Below are 19,146 nucleotides of genomic sequence, written 5' to 3'. Positions count from 1 at the left end.
GGGGGGGGCCCTCAAACTTGAGTAATCCATTTCCAAACAATGCGCTCTCAAATGGACTTGAGCACATTTACTTAGGCTGGGGAGAGTGCTCCATCAACATCCCTTTAATGAAATCCTGAGAGCAACGATCTGCCCTGGATGTCTGCCCAAACAGAATGAGAAAGAGAGTGAAGGAGATGGAGAGAGAGGCCGAAAGAGGCCGAGCGAGGCCGAGCGAGGCCGAGCGAGGCGGAGAGATGGGGAGTAAAATAGAACAAGAAAGAGAAAAAACAAAAAACAAAGAAAGGTGGACAGTTTCAGAGATGTTGGTGACTTAAACACCCATGGGAATGTCTGACGGAGAAAAAGACTTCACCATATATACGCTGAAGTCATGCATGAAGGAAGCAATTGTCAAAGTTTTATTTTATGTTCTAAAAACTGTCCTGGTCTTTGTTTTTAGATTTGATTAACAAAGAATTCAAAAAATCTCTCCATACTGCATTGGAAGATAACAGAGGGGGAAGGAAAGTCTACTGTACGCCCAGAATAGTCTCTCATAATTGCTCTACTTCTGAAAAAATTCAATCACTATCAAGATTAAAATACATATGCATCATATTGCCAGGAACCTTCTGTCTGCGGCTTTCTGATCCCATTTCAAAAATAATTTCTGCAAGGAAGTGAAATCCAGTTACATGACAATACAGCAAGGAAGATAAGAGATATTTCACTATTTCAATGATATGGTTCATTTATTCCTTATTATTTAGAAAGTGTGCTGAGACCTATGGTCACACAGGAGGAAAACAATACCAATTTAGCTTGGCAGATGAGATCTAGTGCAGGACAGAGAAGTTTTATGTCAGTACTAGGTGAGAATAGTGAAATTACAGTAAAAGTTTTTGCTACCATTAAATTAATTTGACAGCTCGTATAGCCCGCATATTTTACTGTTATGGCCAAGCACAGCTTGTGGCAAACATTAACAGCTTGTCAGTATTATAGAGTGAAATGTTCATCTCCACCTCAATGCCTCAAATCCATACACATATCACACAAAACACAGGCCTTGTTATGCCATTTCTGGGCTCATTTTGAATCAATGTGGTACATGTCTTTCAGCCGGTTGTAAAGCTTCTCTGGTTTAAGCATATTGCACAAGACTGTGCCCCTACAATGTCACACAGTGGTGAAAGTGCTGGAGCAACCTAACCTCGTAGATTTGTTTAAATGAACCTGAACCCCATCTAGACATCTCTCAGAAAGCTTTTAGACCCACCTATTACTTTTTTGTAACTCCCATAGCTTTAAGCATCATCTGTCTTTTTATTATTTACTCCATTAATTATCCCCTTTCCCCAACATCATTAGCACCTGACTGTGTTTCGTTAAACAGAAAATTAAACTCCCTCAAGGAATCTGCACCAATAGACTTCAACATGTCTGGCATCTGCGGGCACCATCAAATTAAACCTAGCAAGTATCCCGTCTCACTTGTACTATTCCATGCTAATGTCAGAGGGTGACCTTGCCCCCATGTTTCCTCCACAGGTTGTGGAAAATAGGCAATTACATCTGCAGACGGTTTTATCAAACTGGAGCACAGCCTGAGTAGTAGATTTGTCCTTTAATGCTGAGGCTACAGTTGTTCCGCATGTTGTTAAAGCTACTGGGAACGTAGTTATGAAGGCTGCTTTAATGAGAATAATATGAAAAAAACAATGATCATGTTAGCATTTTATTTATTTATCTATTTATTCTTAAATTGGTTTTAAAAAAACAGATGCTCTTATTTGGAAGGTATTGCTTTGGTTAACCAACAAATTAAATCTCCCTTTTGTGACTCTGCAGTAAAGTATTTTTTTTTTTATGGAGACACAGCCTCACCAACAGAGAAGGTATCTCTCTCTCTCTCTCTGATTTAATTGTACACAAGCCACTTCGTTGTGAATCCTGCTCCGATGCAAATGCAGTCCAACAGCCACAGATGGCAAATCAATGCCCACCTTATACTGACTCCGGCAAACATGACAGAAGGTATAAATCAAGGCGGAGTGCTTTGGATGGTTGCTCTCTCTTTCATGCCGGGACCTCCTCCATATTCATCTCCATTCCTGGATACTTTTCTGCTGCTACATTTACCCCAAGACTGAACAAATTAAACTCTACAGTCTGAATAAAATTAGCCTGGAAATATCTTAATTGGTTTCAAAAACAAAACCAAGAGATAAAAAACAGACCGGAGGGTGGGTGGGTGGGGTAAGGTGAGATATTTAGGATTTCGCTGTGATTATAAATGAGTGTGAATGAAGGTTCAGTTCCCAGCTGCAGTGCCTCCAGTTGAGCAGGACACTCAGGTGGAAAGCCAGCTGAGGATCATGCTTGGTCACTGCACTGGTGGCTTACACTTATGGGGGAGGAGGGGGTGATGATCTGTGTGCAGGAGAGTGTAAACTTCTCCACATGCTCTCTAATAGATGACAGTAAGTGCCTGGCATGTGTATGTGCTAATCAAGGTAAAAGAGGATAGTTGGAAACAGCAGGGTATCTGTACTGCACGTCACATGTGAGTGACTTGATGGAATCCAGATCCAGGTGTCAACTTTTTGTAGATGTCAGAGAGAGAGAACAAAAAAAAAAAGAAAAAAGAACTTGTGCTGTTCCAGCGACAAAATATAAGAGCAGACATTTGTTTTGGAGCTTGAGCAAAGAATGTGTATACACAGGTTGTTTTTGAACATCAGAAATAGCCTACAGTGAACCCAGTTGTCGATTGTTGAATTATAGAGGGAGAATGACTGCTGTGCAGCATCAAAGAGAATCGGAGGATTGCATCTTCTCCTCACCTATACCGAGAAATTAAAAAAAAATTATCTTAATCTTTACTCCTCCAACATCAGTAATTACAAAGACTGAAGCACACATCTATGAATTGCCAGTGAATGTGTGATCTGTAATTATAGTTGAAATGCAAGAACTATTATCGCCTCTGTGGAAAAAAACTGTTTCCTTTAAACACACTTCGCTCAATCTGATCTCTGTGTAAGGTAGTTTGTGTTTTTGCCTGAAATTAGCCGTGATAATGGGGATATTTAGGGGTGGGATTCATGCTCGGAGGGAAGTCATGGAAACAACCCCAAAGGATTTATTGGTTTATATACTGTTACAGGTTTAATATATAGTCAAATTTTGTATTTTATACTTTCATATAAATGTGATATGTCAGAAAAAAAATAATCTCAAAGAAAGTCCCTTTGTTTGCTTTTGGCCTGGTCCATATAGATGTGTTCCCACTTCACTTCTTGTTTACTCAGGGACTCTGCCCCCTTAACTTTAAGTTCAGTGCATAAATATTTCACTACAAGTTGAATTGACAAGCCAAAAAAAAAGTGCATGGGCCTGAAGCCAGAGAGAGGGGGAAAGGATGCAAATAGAAAACAGACAAATGACAGAAACAACAGCAAGGTCCACATAGTGTGAGCACTGAAGCGGAGCTGAGAGAATGTCACTCAGGTCACAGGGATTTGACGGATGAGCTTTGTTACCGGCTCTGTGTGACCTCGCCTTTCAACCCCTCTCAGCCTCAATGACACAAACAAACAAACACACACACGCGCACATGCACACGCACGCACACATACATACACAGGGAAAGACACCTTGGGGGCATATGTGTGCATACCCAGAAACACAGCACACACATACCACACATATATACATCCCCACTCAGTCACAACATACAGTACATATTCTGTTGACATGCGAGGCAGTGACAGCCTTCCCACATCGTCAGCTGAGGCATAAGCAGAAATTCTTGACCCATACCTGCCCTCCTCACTGTGGCCCTGTGGGCATGAACACTCAATAGAAAGGGTAACATCACTTGTCTAAGCTGTTATAGACTTGACACGCTATACCCGCACGCCAGATTTTGGAAACATATCCACACACACATAGTCCCTATCGACCACTTGCTCTCTCTTTTTTTTTTTGCCCACAAACTGCGCATTAAACCCTGCGGACCACACCCAGATCTCTGACTCTCACTCACCCGTGAACGCAAAACACACAGTAAAACATACGACCCATCCTGGCCGTGAACGGCTTGACTCATCATTCGTCACATCTACACTGAGTATGCTGTTCCGATGCGCCTTTCGTGTTGCGCCGGGAAAAGCCTTGAAAAGGAGAGGAAGTGGACAGCTTGAGGAAACGGAAAGATAGATAAATGGATGCATGGATGGATGGCTCCTTAGATAGATGGATTGGTGAATAAAGAGAGTAATATGGAAGTCTTCCTGGTTAGCCAAGTGTTCAAAAATCAATCCTTTCCTTTGTCAGGTAAGCAGGGTCGCTCGCACCTCAGCTGGGGTTTGTGACGTGCCCGTGGGCTAATTCCCGAACCACGCAACCATGTGTATGTAATGAGACAGCTATGCAAGTACAAATGCAAAAAAAAAAAAACACCGCTACAAAGAAACACACAGTCTTTAAAGTCTTTAACTGAATTAGCACACATCACCTTAGCGAGACCAGTGCAGTCAGAGCATTGTCCTGTGAGCCTAATTAATCACGACTTTGGTGAGCGGCCAACAGAGAGGGAGGACAGCCCCCTTCTGTCTGAAACCTCCACAACATTGCTCCAGAATGAACCCACATCCAGGGTTAACACAATTACCAGCATGTCCTCCCAACCATACATCCAGCATCACACCACAGGCTCTGGTAATTGGTGTGCCTAGAATTGCAGGGAAAAATTAGAAAAGCATTAGAGGGAAAGAGGTGATTAATTTGCTCGAGGAGGAGGTCGATGGCGATGTAAATCACTGCACGTCAGCGCAATTTAGTTTCCCTGATTCCCTCGGCCTTGTCTGCCACGCCATCCCCCCCCCACCCCCCACCCCCGCTGATCGGTTAGTGTCAGGTCATAGCTGAAGAGGTCATGTAGTGAAGGGCACCACGCATAGTTTAATTACAGTATAGGATCCTGTACGTGACCTGCGGACCCCAACTTCCCCCCAAAAACGCTTGTTTGCTTGTTCCCCAGAATTTAGGGGGAAGCGGGATCTGGACGACGAGTCTTTATGAACTGTGCTCAAGTGTAAGCTGATTACATTAACTTTTATTTACGAAAAAAACTGGCATATTGATGGAATAAGCTTCTCAGTATGTGGTGGGATGTGAAGGTAACAGCTCTCTTGATTTGAAAGGAATAAAAATAGTTACGGTACTGAAGATTTCATGTGGATGGTTATGATAATAAGGCAGCACTCAAGGGAAACACAGCCCAGGCTCTGACATGCTTGTTTTAAAAATCTCGAACAGTAAAAAAAAAAAACAAAACAAAAAAAAAAAAAACACACCATCAAAGAAAGCTGAGTGTGTTAACATCAAAGAGGGTCAAACTTCATACCTCACCTGCTCTATTGACTGTCCAGATAATGTCCTCAAGGAGACTTTGTTTGCATTGAACAACATTAGAATGCTGACCACAATCTATAATCCAGTCCCCACCTTTTCCACCCGGTTTTATTAGCAAGCTCAGCGGCGCCGACAGCAGAGGTGCTGCTCCTCTTTGTTGCTAAATAAGACCCATTCAGCAAGGTTTAACCACAGGGGTCAAGCATACAAAGCGAGCTATTCCTGGGGAGCAATTAGCTCTCGGCCAAACCAATGTGAGGTCATATCTCCTCTGGCCCCTATGACACTTCCTCTTCACACCTGGGTTACCATCTCCTGCCAATCGGTAGCCTCCCCTGGGCTTACACCGTATGTTGTGAATGTGTGTTTCTGAATATGACCTAAAGTAACAATTCTGACAGATAGCAGTTTGCGCCTGAGCCTCACCACAAAGGTGGAAATAAAGTAGATATAAAGCACATTGTTGTGTTTTTATATTTAGATGAAGACAAATTATTTTGAGAAGTCTCTTTTCGTACCTGGGTAGCACTGACGCACAGGCTGACTGCATGCTTTTGATCTCGAGTTTTGCATGTCTTGAAATACCTCTGAAGCCATTTCTAAAATAGGCACTTTTTATAGCATAATATATTCCTATTGTATTCATAGTTCATAGTTCATAGTTGTATTCATTCGCATTCACAGTGTATAGAATGAATCATGTCCAGAAAGACCACCTCGAGGCGTTTTTATGAAACAAGTGAAAACCTCTACTCCTAGATAAGACTGGCAGAATAGGTTGTGTCGAGCCACTTGGGGCTGTCAACCCAAAATTAAAGGAGGAGAGGTAAAATACAAGACATGGCTTAGTGAGTTGCAGGACAAAAAGTGTATGGCTAAAAATGTATAGCTATTGTAAGTCTATAGTTTTCTGTATGTAAGAAAAAAAAATCTACCTTTGAGTTAAATAACATCGGGACATGGCCCTTGCCCTGTGTTGATCAGTTTTGCCCGCAGAAGAACTTATTGTCAACAAAGTGCAGGTGCAACACCCGTGATACATCGGTAGCTAAACAGGGTCATTTGCACCAAAGTCTCAAAGCAGAGTCAATGAGGTGAGAACTGACACATGCAGAGAGAGACGCACAAGCATGCCTGTGCACAGCACTGCTTATACGTGTGCGTGCACACACACGCATACACACACACTCGAATAAAATCACATTTACAAACTCAGGCATGCCAGGAGTCCTAATGACCTCCACCGTGTGTTTGTGAGGGTGTAAGTGTGTGTTTTGAATTAGGAAGAGGAGATGCAGAAGATGAACTAATGACGGCTGCTAATAATTACAGATCTGTAGTGTGGATGAGTTAATGAGGAGCCAAAGCCTCCCATGATGCCCCAGTAATAATGAATGAGGAGTGAGAGAGGGGACGGAGGGAGAGAGAGAGAGGGGGTGGGAGCTGTCAGTTTGAGAGGCCGCAATGCCCTTTGGTTTCTCTGCACTCTGGGCATGTCAACGAGAGAGGAGCCTTCCCAGAGGAGGCTTGTCTCCACACTAATGAAGATGTGACAGACCTCCGGTCCGTGACTTGCAGAGTATAGGAAAGAAGAGGAAGGAGGACGAGGGTGAGGATAGAGACAGCTCATATAAAATGAAAGGCACTGAAAAGGTGAAAGGTTTCTAAGACCTTCAAAAAGATTGAGACAGTGTCAGATAGAAGCAAAACTGATTAGACTGGTAGGTGATGCTTTTTAGGATCTTGCGACTGCTGGAGATGTCAATAAAAAAAACTGACTGCACTCCTACACACACCTTAAATCACATGCATCCATGGCACTCAAGTGGAATAAAAAATGAACTCTGCAAGTACTCACCAGAGAGCTGGTATAGCTGGGATCAGAAGTGTCATCCTGTAGGTAGCGGGACAGACCGAAGTCGGACACTTTACACACCAAGTTGCTGTTGACCAAAATGTTTCGTGCAGCCAGGTCACGATGGACGTAGTTAATTTCGGAGAGATATTTCATCCCCGCCGAGATCCCACGCATCATTCCCACCAACTGGATCACCGTAAACTGACCGTCATTTTGCTAGAGGACAGAGAGGAATACCAATGAAAACGGTTATCTAGATATTATCTTTGGCATGATTAACATAAATGAGAATAGCTGGGGGATAGAGAGATTTCAGCAAATGTTAACATATCTGCTTTTAATGATAATGAACTAATTATGTTGGTTCATAACTGAATTATAGATACTATGTTGACTAAAAATTCCAGGCTTGAATGTTGTAATTTTAAAATACCAACTGTTTGAATCTGACTCTCTATTAGGAAAAAACTGTGCAAAATAAATCAGATGTTTGTGTTATTTTCTACTGTATTATGCAGACAAGATGTAATTTTAATGTCTTCCAAAATACAGTTTGCATCAAGGCTGCCCAGTGGGACTCTCCTCCAAAATTAGTACAAACTGATGTGTTGTCTTACCCAGTGACAAACGGCTATTTCAGCTTGAAGCTATCTTTTTTTCAACAAAAGTAATTACGTTGACTTATTACAGGTTCATGTTCTTTTCCTTCCCCTTGTTTTAAATCTTTTCTTTTGTTACACTTTGCCATAAGAAAAAATCGCCATCTCGAGCTCTTTTTCTGCATTTCAAATCCTCTTAATGTCCACAGGAAGAGCATTCTTGTATTAGATAAACAAAAATAGATTCTGAGCCCATTAATGCTCATTGTAGGTGTTAGAGCATTGTTCCATTCAGACATGGGGGCATCTATCTCTCTAACATCCACATATGGTGCCCCTATCCCTGTGTGAATGCTCTGAAGAGCATGCTTTGAACCCCGAAACACAGTAACAAATAAGAGGGTAAGGGAGATCGATGGAAACACAAGTCGGATGTGGCGGTTAGCAAAGCCAACTTCAAAGAGCCCCTTTAAACCCACCCTAGATCAAAGTGGAATAGAACACCAATCCATGAGATTGAAGGAGGGAAAAAAGTGAGTTGAATATTGATTAAGATGTATGTCTGCTCAATCCTGACTATAAAAGAAAGAGAGAGGAGTCCATTAATAGTTCCAGGCATTAATAGAGAAATTAAAGGCTGATAGGGCCAGCTAGTGTGGAAATTTTCAAATTAAGAATGATTTAAATCGCGTTCATTGTCATGAAACATATTCTCTGTTGGCACTGGATAGATTAAGAAGGCTCATTCCAATTTGTATTAGGAGGGGTTCTTCGCATGAACTCCTTTTGTTAGACTGTTTAACGATTAATTTCCAATTAGCTTCTCAGTCCCATAAAGCAACGTTTCCATTGAACTCGTGAATAAGACTTATGAACACCCCATGTAACTGTTTCCAACTTTGTATGACATGGTAGATATGTTTTTCACTCACCCTGAGGAAGGAGTCAAGGGCACCGTTCTCCATGAACTCTGTGACGATCATGACAGGACGGCTCTTTGTGACGACGCCCTCCAGACGGATAATGTTCGGGTGGTCGAACTGACCCATGATTGACGCCTCAGACAGGAAGTCCCGCCTCTGCTTCTCCACGTAGCCTGCCTTTAGGGTCTTGATGGCTACATAGATCTCTCTTTTACCGGGCAGCTTCAAACGGCCCTTGTAGACCTCCCCAAACTCACCTATAAGGGTAATAGAGAGACATGTACAGTGGCTGCTCTGTCAAGAACTGATCTATTTTTTAGACAAATGCTTAGCAGTGTTTGATTAGATCTAAATCTATTTATTTATCAAGCTTATTTGCATCTCTTGTCCTTTGGCAGAAATATTACCCAGAAAGCTATTATAGATCTCGACTTAGTCTACCTCAAGCATACTGAGCGTTGTCCAATACTCATCTAATGTTGCTCCTTCAAGATATTCTTAACAGTGTGGCTCCCCTGACTCACAGTAGTCATCTATCCTAAAAGCCTGCCAAGTGTCTTCATAGTCACCAATCAAAGAATAACAGGCAAGCACTATCTGCTAAATATCTGGAACTCTTTTGATTAATTATCACCACCTTGGTGTCCTGCAGAGACGCCACACAGTGAAATCAACAAAAACGGAAATCTTTAATTAGTTAGTCCCCCTGCATCCTTATCGCTATCCTATCTCTGTCACTTCCTCACACCTAGCTTGCTGAGTAGGCCAGTCCACAGGAGCTATTAAAGGCCCAGTCTCATTACCAGGGGTATTTTAGCCTGTGTATGATCCAACACATATGGCATCAGCATGCCCATCCCTGCTATAAAAAAAAAAAGGTGCGTTCGGTCCCAGGGTAAAAGACACGTTTGACTGTTGCTGAAACTGTTTTAGCCTCCAGTTGCTCAGGATTTACGTCAAAGCAATCAGACCCTAATTATCTGTTCATCAATTTAAACAGACATTTTAACAATACAAAAGAGGTAAATCTTACACAAGGAAAGAAAACCACACCATCTATTTTGCATGTAAGTAAGGGATGATGTAAGGTAGAACATATTAGAGAGCAACTCTAATAGGATCCCAAAACAGAGAAGCACAGGGAATAGGCCTCAAGGCTTGAGTTCTGTCTAATGCCATTAGGTCCCAGGGTAGCTGGCCTATATACTGCTTGTGCACTTGACATGGGCCCTTCACATGTTTCCATCTCATGTGGCTGCCAGAAGGGCTGGGCTTTACGACCTTGAAAAGATTCAGGCCAAACTTGTTTGCACGCAAGAACTCAGAAATAACGCATAAAAATACAGCAATCCACGTTCACATTCAGCGTGCATACACGTACATATATAAGTGCAAGCGTTCACCATACCTGCACCGATGACTTCCTCGATCTTGACAGTGGAGACGTCGATCTCCTTGGCGAACTCTCGGACAGCCTCGTTGGGGTCCTCGTAGGTAAAGGGGTCAATGTAGATCTTCATCCCCGGAGAGCCTGAGAAGTGGGTCGGGCAGCCCAGTGGGGAGGGGCAGTTAGACATGTCGGCTCGCAAAGAGAGTTCTAGAACAACCAAAGTGCTCAATGAGCTTTCCAGAAGAAGAAACTGTTCTTTCTTTCTTTCTTTCTTTCTTTCTTTCTATCGCTCTCTCTCTCTCTCTCTGGCTAATGTCTTGTGGAAATGGTTGATGAATACAATTGCCCTTCAAGGCGCAGCTTAAATCACAGTGTGACACAGCATCACTTACAATCACTACAAGCTCTCAAAAGCTGTAAATGATGACAACTCCATTTGCTCTCTGGTCCTCCTCGGAGACAAGAGGGAGCACTAGAATATGTAAATGAATATCAACGCACATTGCACGCATTAAATAGTATAGGTGGAGGATTATAGGTGCAGCCCCAGTTACGAGTAGAGCAGACAAAAAAAAAATGGTGGTTTGATGATTCAGTACTTGGAAGGGGGAAAGAGGCCAGAAAAGAAAAAAAAACAGAGAGAGAGGGGGGAAGATGAAGGGATAGAGGGAGGGATGAGAGTATATAGAAAGAGTAAATGTAGACAGATTTTCTTTTCCTTTTATCCCTTACCCTAGCAGTCTCTGCTCTTTGATAGTGGTAGAACCAATTTCCCAACAGCCTTTCCCTATAGGAGCTCATAAAGAGATAAAACCACTGCGCTATCAACTAGCTTTTTATGCCGCACGGCGATAGGTGAGCTCAGTTCACAGACTGGAGCTGTCTGCAAACGGTGGACAAATTTTCTGTGTCGACAGACCGGGTAGGGGGGACTGCTGAAAAACACTTGTAAACAAATTCAATACACACTGCCACAAGACAGACATTAAAGCGGGCAAACAGACGTAAAATCATCATTTCTACACTGACACCCAAGAGCACCCCTCTTTCTCAGAGCTGTTTAGTCAAAACCTTGGCAGCCATGATTGGAATAAACCCATTTCCATCAAGTCAATTTGTGCCCGCTCATTTGCACAAGCCACATAGAGAGAGGCAGGGGTCTCAAGAGACAGCAGGAGGATAAGGTCTGGTCTTGGAGGGATCAAGGTGCCTCACCTCGCTCTTGACTAAAAGCTGATTCTAGTTACCACACTAATTGCCTTGAACCTTGCCTGTGTGAACGTAATTGCTCATTAGAGATTCCATACAGATTGGGTTCAGGTTAATCCATCTGAGGGTTTACAGCTTTGCATTCCATAAAGTCATTCTGTTTACAAGTGTTGTCAAGCCACTCACTCAGCAACATCGCTGGGTGGGACTCAAAATCTCAGCGGGGAGCATATACAGTACAGCGATAAACATGGGAGAACGCACTCAAAATCTCAATCACATGTGCGCGCACATCCATGGTCACATACATAAACCCATTATTTTCCAATTCTCCAGTTCGGAGCCCATTTTCATGTATAATTTAAAATGCAAACAGTTTATCTCTTTGCCTCCCTATGGTACAGACCTGGTTAACTGGACCCATCTTTTTATGGCCAACTGATAAAAAATAAATTCCTCCTTTAATATTTCATAGGTCCTTCATCTGAGTGTATAAAGCAAATGTGTCCAAACGTCGGTTCTATTTTTACCCAACATATAAAACAACAAGCCTGTTGGGAGACAAAGCATTGCTGCTGCAATGATTTAAAGGCCTATAACACATACCATGATTACATACCTTTCTAAATTAAATGGCTGAGTGGACAAACTCATTAATTTAGGGAATTTGGATTATAAATCTCAACAAAATCCCTAATCTATGATACAATAGCTCAAACAGTTAAGAGTATTTAGTTGACTGGTATTAACAAATGATAGTTTACAGTGCTGCACTTAACCCTGTTATTTTCACCAATGTCCAGCATTTACCCTGCTATTAGTCTTCCCTGCTCATTTACTGAATGGCCCTAATGTATCCACAAATCAACTGTACGGCAGTAATGCTTATATTAATCTATTACCGGCTACGGGTACAATCAAATTACTGGTCCTACTACACAGAATTTACATACTGCTTAAAGACAAACAGCATTGTCAGTAAGTGAAGCAGTAGCTTCATAAATGCTCATCTTTTTAAGTTAAAGGAACTTTTTCATGTGTTAGGCTTTCACCAAGGCAACATAATTTATTATATATATTATAATTTCAGTAGATAGCAATTATATGTTTTATGTAATTATCCACTTTGGAGAAATTAACATAAAGAATTGCAGGGCACTGTACGCCTATACTGAATATATTCCCATTTCTTGTCGGTCCAAGATGCACACAAATCTATTCCGAGGCTCTGTGAATATAATGAGTTGAGTTTACTTCCTAAATACAAACTAATTATCCTTTGTTTGATGTCAGAAAATCATTTGTCAGACACACAGTGTGGCTTATTAGTATGGAAATCACAAAAGGGATCTAAAAATTGTATGGGATTAACAGTCACATTGGTACAGGCAGTAAAATCTTTGTGTGGGTTTATCAGGCATGTGGTGCCTTCTGCAAGTCTTCACTTTGTGAAAGATAAAATTCTGCTCAGCCAAAAAAGGGGTTTACCCATTGTACTTGATGAAGATGAAGATGATGAAGGGTAAAGGCAAATGTCACAATAACCTACTGATGTTCATCAGTTCTTTTTATGCCTTAGCAAAATCTCTGAATTCACATGTATGTATGTTTAATCAGTGGATAGAACAAAAAAAAAATTTTGAAGCATAAACATATTTGTTAAATTTCAATTTCCCATTCTAATTCAGTGTGAGCACCAGATGTTGAAGCACAGACAACAGCTAAAGCAACAAAGCGACAAACAAGGTTGGAACGTAAGTGATTTAAGATGTGTTGGTAGTCATATATAGAGAAGCATTAGGGCATTCAGTAAACATGCAGTGCTCAGAAATGTCTCTCTGTTAATTAGCTGATGTTGACTGTCTGCTGGTGTGTGTAAAAGAGGAAAAGGGAATAGATACACTGAGGAAAACTGTAAATGCTCAAATGCAGTGAGGTGTGTGTAATATGATGTGTAGATGAACGCTGGTGATACTGATAATGTGCTGATGTGGGCAATTAAAACAAAAAAGAAATAAAGTTCCCTTGGCTCTTAGGGAGGTTATTTCTCCACGGGAATGATGCGTCTGTTCCAATCTGATGGTCATTACATCCCGCCCAATGTTTGGTTTAATGTTAAATGTTAGGTTAGATATAACCATGACCCGTCAGCAGCACTACTGAATTTACAGTATGCAGCAGCATCCCCAGTCTAGAAGCCTGTCACATTAGGTGGGCTGGAATTGAGGAGACATCACCTGACGTGTGTGGCAGCAGCTGGAACAGTAAGCAGCTGGGTGAAAGCCAGCGACACATTTTTTGGAGATTCACCCAAAACAATTGGCTGAGCGGCGCTATTTTATTGTTGCGTTGAATACTGTAATTACGAAACTGTCAGTCAAATCTTGAGAGAATAGAATAAAACAATGCATCCTGGGATGGGGGATTACTTCATGAGTGTTGGAGATGTGAAGGTTGAAGTAATAAACCTATGAATAGGATCCCTTATCAGAGTTTTATTTCCTCTCAACTTCAAATTGCTTATTTGATGATTAGGGCTGCAAGCGTCTCTGATCTTTTGTTTACTTTAACCACTTATGTTAATTGCATTTGGTTTTTCCAGAGATAGCCAGTGACAAAACTGACTCTTCTGCCCACAGCAGTTTTAATGAGCCCCCGGCTGCCACTGCTGTAGCTGTGACACAAAGTAACTGTGTTGAAACGCTTTGCTGTGTTCGGCTCAACAAAAATCTATCCCCTCGAGTGAGGCCCTGTTCACACTGCTAGGTCGGCAGGATATAGGGCTTTCATTTTAGATAGAAAACTTACACACACCCTTTTGTGTGTATGTGTGTGAGAGTGCATGTCCCTCCAGGCTCCTTCCCCTCATCAGTCAGCGCCAAGGGAGTGCTTAAAACACGACTCAATCACGGCTATCATAAAGCCCTGAGAGATGACTGTCAGTCAGTGTCATTGTGTAAAGGGAAGAAAATGTCGTTTACGTCTGCAGATGCCTGCTACCTGAGGTCATTTCTTTTTTTTACCTAGCCTCTTTTTCATTAACGTATTATAAAGGAGTACATGCTCCATGCATATGTCATATATTATACATAATGTGACAGCATAAGCGCACTGGACAAAAAAGGAAATGGATATGACTGAAAATATGTGAGCGCACATACCTCCAGCTAGACACAGCAATCCTCTATATTTCTGATTTTAACAATTGGGCAGTTTATGGTGTATTAAAACACAACTGAATATATTGTATCACCATTATTACTGTCATTATGGTACTTCCAACTATTCTATGCACCAAATTGTTAAAGATTAGATCAAATTTGAAGTAGAAGTGGTAAAAAAAAAAAAAGAAAAAAAAAGAGTTTAGGAGTTATGAGATAAAAAGGTAAAAGTGCTTCACAAACACTGAAAAAAATCTGTTCAGTAGTTTGTGAGATGATATGTTAAAGGTAGATTAAGTGATTGGAATCTAATATACTTTTTTTTATCAAATTCATTTAATATCTCTCCATCGCTGCTGCTGAGTTCAACTATCAACAGTCTTTCTCCAGCATTGCTTACTCTACCTTTAATTAACAGAGAAATAAACATATGGGGTCAAAATGTGGGACAGAAACCTAACCACCGGCTAATGTGAGCTCTAAGTATCAGGGTGGACTCACCTCTTCCTGCGCTGTAATGTTGCAACTTGTCACTGTACACGGCCTCCTTGGTGTATGCCCTTTTCCTGTGGGAGTAATGATTATTGAAAGGGGGGGGGGGTAGAGAGAGAGAGAGAGAGAGAGAGAGAGAGAGCATGAGAGATGACAGGATGAAAGGAAGTGTAAACGAGGCCTTGCTACTGTTCATGGTTCTCTGTATGGTCTGAAAATGACGTGGCTGAAATTGAATCAGTTGCAGAGGGTTAGCAATGGCAAATGGAGTTTATGAAAATGAGCTGATTTTTAATTAGACCTTGATAGGATCTCTCTGCTTTTCATCTGTCTCCTCTGCCTCAGCATCAAAAAGAGCCTGGCCTGTTTGATGAACACTTTGCTTACTCAAAGTTGCAAACAGCACTGCGAAAAATTTGACTTTCATATATCTAAAGCGGAGCAAGATAGGAGTGTGACAATGTGACAAACTGCTGCAATATTAAATTGACTTGACTTGAGTAAGTTAACAGGGCAAAGTAGTAATTGTTAAGTTCTCTGTGGAATTGAATATTCCATTTCAAGTACGTCAACTTGGCCTTCCTTTCCATCAAATTGATTGCTATTAATAAATGCTGTATAAGAATATGCGTAAGACGCTCACATATGTTCCTAAGTATGACAACGGGATTCAGCTGTATAGCTAATGCAGTCAAAATGTCAGTAATTTTAAAACACATTTTCCAGATATAGCTGTGCTGAATTTTAGTTTAACATATTATGTGCCACGTACTCTTATATGGTCAGATTCTGATTAAATAACTGGGCAATCCATCATAATGTGACAGAAATCTGTCTTCATGTAATGTTGCTATCTGTCTTCCAATGGTTATTAGCAAAAGGGGAGTAGGAAGGATACTGTATTGGACTGCATGGTGTTCATGCTATTATGCCCACCCACTATTCTTGATACTTGCTATATGTTGTCATTACAGAGGCAAAAGTAGGCTGGCTGTGTTGCTATTTTGCTCTTGAGGAAATAAAAGTTGGGAGCCTGAAAAGGGACAAATGTAGCGATGAAGTCATCAGCGTCTGCATGTATTACAAGAGTCAGAGAAACGAAAATGTGGTTACCTGCTGCACACGATGGAGATGGCAACGAGGGAAACAATAAAGACCACTCCTGCTGCAGCTGACCCTGCAATCAGAGGAAGCTGTTCCCTCAGCTCCGACTTGAAGTCATCTGTATTACACAAAGAGAAAGACAGACGGGAAGACATTGAGAATGGCTTAGGTAAGGCTTAAGGACCATGACTGTCTTTATTTGGAGGTGTGTATGTGAGCGTGTGCTTGGGAGGTAAAGGGAGAGACAGAAGGAAGAGGAGGCAGAGCAGAATGGTTAGACCGGTTGTACTGATGGATAAAGAAAACATATAGATCTCTCTGCTGAGACGTGGTGACTGAAATCCAGTGAGCTTTAGCAAGACTCACTGACAGACTGTGTTTGATAACCCACTAGAGAGACAGAGAGTGAGAGAGTAGCATAAAAGTGATGGTTAGAAAGAGCAAGGGGGGACCTCTCAATCTTCTCTGCCACACCTGTCAGAAATGAACGGACAAGAAAATGCACCTTGGGATGTTGTTTCGCAGGTGTTGCAAAGGAAGTCACCCACTGCCAATCACACACACACACGGCCCCAAACATGTTTTATGTGCATATCCAGGGCAGGCCGCCAGTAGTTCAAAGGACAGCCCAAATGCCTGCTTAAAACCACTACACAGCAGAATCCTCAGTTATCTTTGTGTGTCCCTGCCTTCCCATGACTTTGGCACCAGCAAACACTGTGGTTAAAGCAATGCACGATTTAGCATGCTGCAGGCAAATCAGCAGCTTCTAAATTCAATCCCCCGTGTAGAATGGGCCTATTGGATTAAAGTGATAAAGGGAGAACTAATGCATCTTCGGAACAGTGCAAGAGCTGGGATATATGAGGAAAGTCAATGTGACAGGAATTGCTCACTCTTTTAACTTGCACATTTATCAAGTACGTTTCAAGCAAACAGTGTGAATGATGTTCCAGCTACTCAAGCTTCCTGGGAGTCTTCCTGTTCTCTTTTGATGCATATTAGGTGCAAGAGGTCCAGATCAAATCTCCCCTCCACCCATATGAGAATGGTGATTTTCTTTCCCCCCTGACAGCCAGAAATCACACAGCTACCTGTTCCAGCGGTAAACAGGCTCCTATTACAATCAGTTAGTTCTTGAAGCCTCAGCCTATTAGAGAAATGGAGAACTGTAACACCAGTCACCTTAAAGATGGACCAATCACCTCTTTTTCATCATACCTGTCAATCAAGCCTGCACTGCTCACAAATATGCGTGATTTGAGTGTGCAGAGGGGGCAAAGGGACACCTTGTGGAGTTGTAATAAAACGTGCTGACAGGGAGACACGAGCGATTATATGTTTTGAGAAAAGACATGGAGGGAGAACGGTGGTTGGGTGGCGAGGTAGTGCCTTCATGAGACAATGGAGCGGCTCAATGGGGGGGAAGAGGAGCCTGGTAGAGGGGCAGGAGGTGGAGCCGTGGGTGTGATTGTCGGCAGTTCTCTAGCGTCTGCTGCTAATTGCCTTGACGAACGTTGTGTTATGGCAGCAAGCCAACGGATGAACCATAAACCGTGTTTGTGTGAGCGAATGTCGCGCGTGCATGCATATGTGTTTGTGGGGATGATAATTTGCAAACGTCGGAAGGATTGAAGGGGCCATGACTGCGCCACTACATCTGCTCTGCACAGGTAAACAAGCCACAATGATCACCTTCATCATCATTATTATCCTTCCCATCTTCCCCTCCCTCAAGATCATCACCGCCACATTCATCGTAATCTTCATTAACACAATACGATGTGGAAATGTCAGCCCTGTCTTTGACACATTATGAACTACAGCCATACATGAATAGCAGGCTCATAGTCCAGCTCGGCACAGTGAGGCAGCACTTTAGCAGATCTTGTGAATGTTACACATGTCCAGTCAAATGGTTAAACCCATCCAGACTGAATCATACTGTGTTCATTTCAGCACTCATTTCACTTCCTGGCAAGTCTATGAAGAAGTGCTTCATGAAGAAGTGATATGCGAAGCCGCCATCACCAACTCCCTACACACACACACACACACACACACACACACACACACACACACACACACACACACACACACACACACACACACACACACACACACACACACACACACACACACACATCTCCTTGCACTTCCACCAATAAATATAGTTCCACAACCTTGCCAGCGTAGCAGGTGTTGCAAGCCCCACTTCAGCCACTTCCCTCTCCAACAATCCAAGCCCCTCCCCCACATGGCAAAAAATTTATCTCATCAACTACTAATCACAGCTATGCATTCTGGGACGGCTCTCGAGCAACAGAAGGGCCGGGTGAAAAACCAATTAGCTAAGCATTTTGGATCAAACACAGTTAGTTGCACAAACAAAAGACACTCAGCGTTTTACATATTCAAGGCACCCCCACACACACTCCAACCTGACTGTGAAGGGAATTAATTTAGCTGTAGAAATGGAAGCGCAATCAAACATCACGGTTCCCTTCGATCTCCGCTACTAATAATAATTATAATATTGCAACAACAAATACAAAGGGAGACAAAGAGTGTTTGAAAGAGTTTGGTTGTATGTGAGAAAAAGCGAGACAGAGAAGGATAGAGAGAGACTGAGAGAGCTGTTTCTCCTGGCTCGGCGATCCTTACCATCTGTGAGGGTTTGGAAGCACATCTTGCTGCTGTATTTGCCAAAGCCAGCCACAGTCCGTGCTCGCACCTGCACAACGTAGACTGTACCCGGCCTGAGGCCCTCCACGCGTGCAGTGTTAGTTTGGCTCCGCAGGATGGTGGAGTTAATCTCTGCATGGTCCTGCAAAGAGCAATGGACACAGGGAGCAGGTTAGAGATGACTTACTGAGAGGATGTCAGCAGGAAAGTGTTAAATCGCAGAGTTGAGAAAATTGTGGTAAAACAAGATCCGGTGGTGGTAGCAGGAGTTCAACAGAGAAAAAAACAAACAAGCTTATCAAACATTGTATGTTCAGGAAAC

The 19,146-nt window shown here is 42.2% G+C and overlaps 1 protein-coding gene across 2 annotated transcripts in view; it reads right to left on the bottom strand.

Annotated features, from left to right (window-relative positions):
- Positions 1-19,146, bottom strand: part of LOC111654447 (ephrin type-B receptor 1-B) — a 153,647-nt gene that overhangs the window by 12,814 nt on the left and 121,687 nt on the right. The window contains exons 7-12 of one of the 2 annotated variants that reach the window (XM_023405468.2): positions 18,804-18,966; positions 16,149-16,257; positions 15,045-15,109; positions 10,192-10,380; positions 8,793-9,040; positions 7,262-7,477 (exon numbers count right to left, since the gene is read on the bottom strand). In XM_023405468.2, the coding sequence (XP_023261236.1) occupies positions 7,262-7,477; positions 8,793-9,040; positions 10,192-10,380; positions 15,045-15,109; positions 16,149-16,257; positions 18,804-18,966 (990 nt within the window). The remainder of the gene's footprint in view (positions 1-7,261; positions 7,478-8,792; positions 9,041-10,191; positions 10,381-15,044; positions 15,110-16,148; positions 16,258-18,803; positions 18,967-19,146) is intronic. The other variant, XM_023405470.2, reaches the window with a different exon arrangement.

This window comes from Seriola lalandi, unplaced genomic scaffold, assembly GCF_002814215.2.
Source record: "Seriola lalandi dorsalis isolate HSWRI2012SDOR001 ecotype SW California unplaced genomic scaffold, Sedor1 jcf7180002054277, whole genome shotgun sequence".
In the NCBI taxonomy this organism is placed as follows: domain Eukaryota; kingdom Metazoa; phylum Chordata; class Actinopteri; order Carangiformes; family Carangidae; genus Seriola; species Seriola lalandi.
The sequence above is the reverse complement of the archived record's forward strand: the minus strand, read 5'-3'. Positions and strand labels throughout refer to the sequence as shown.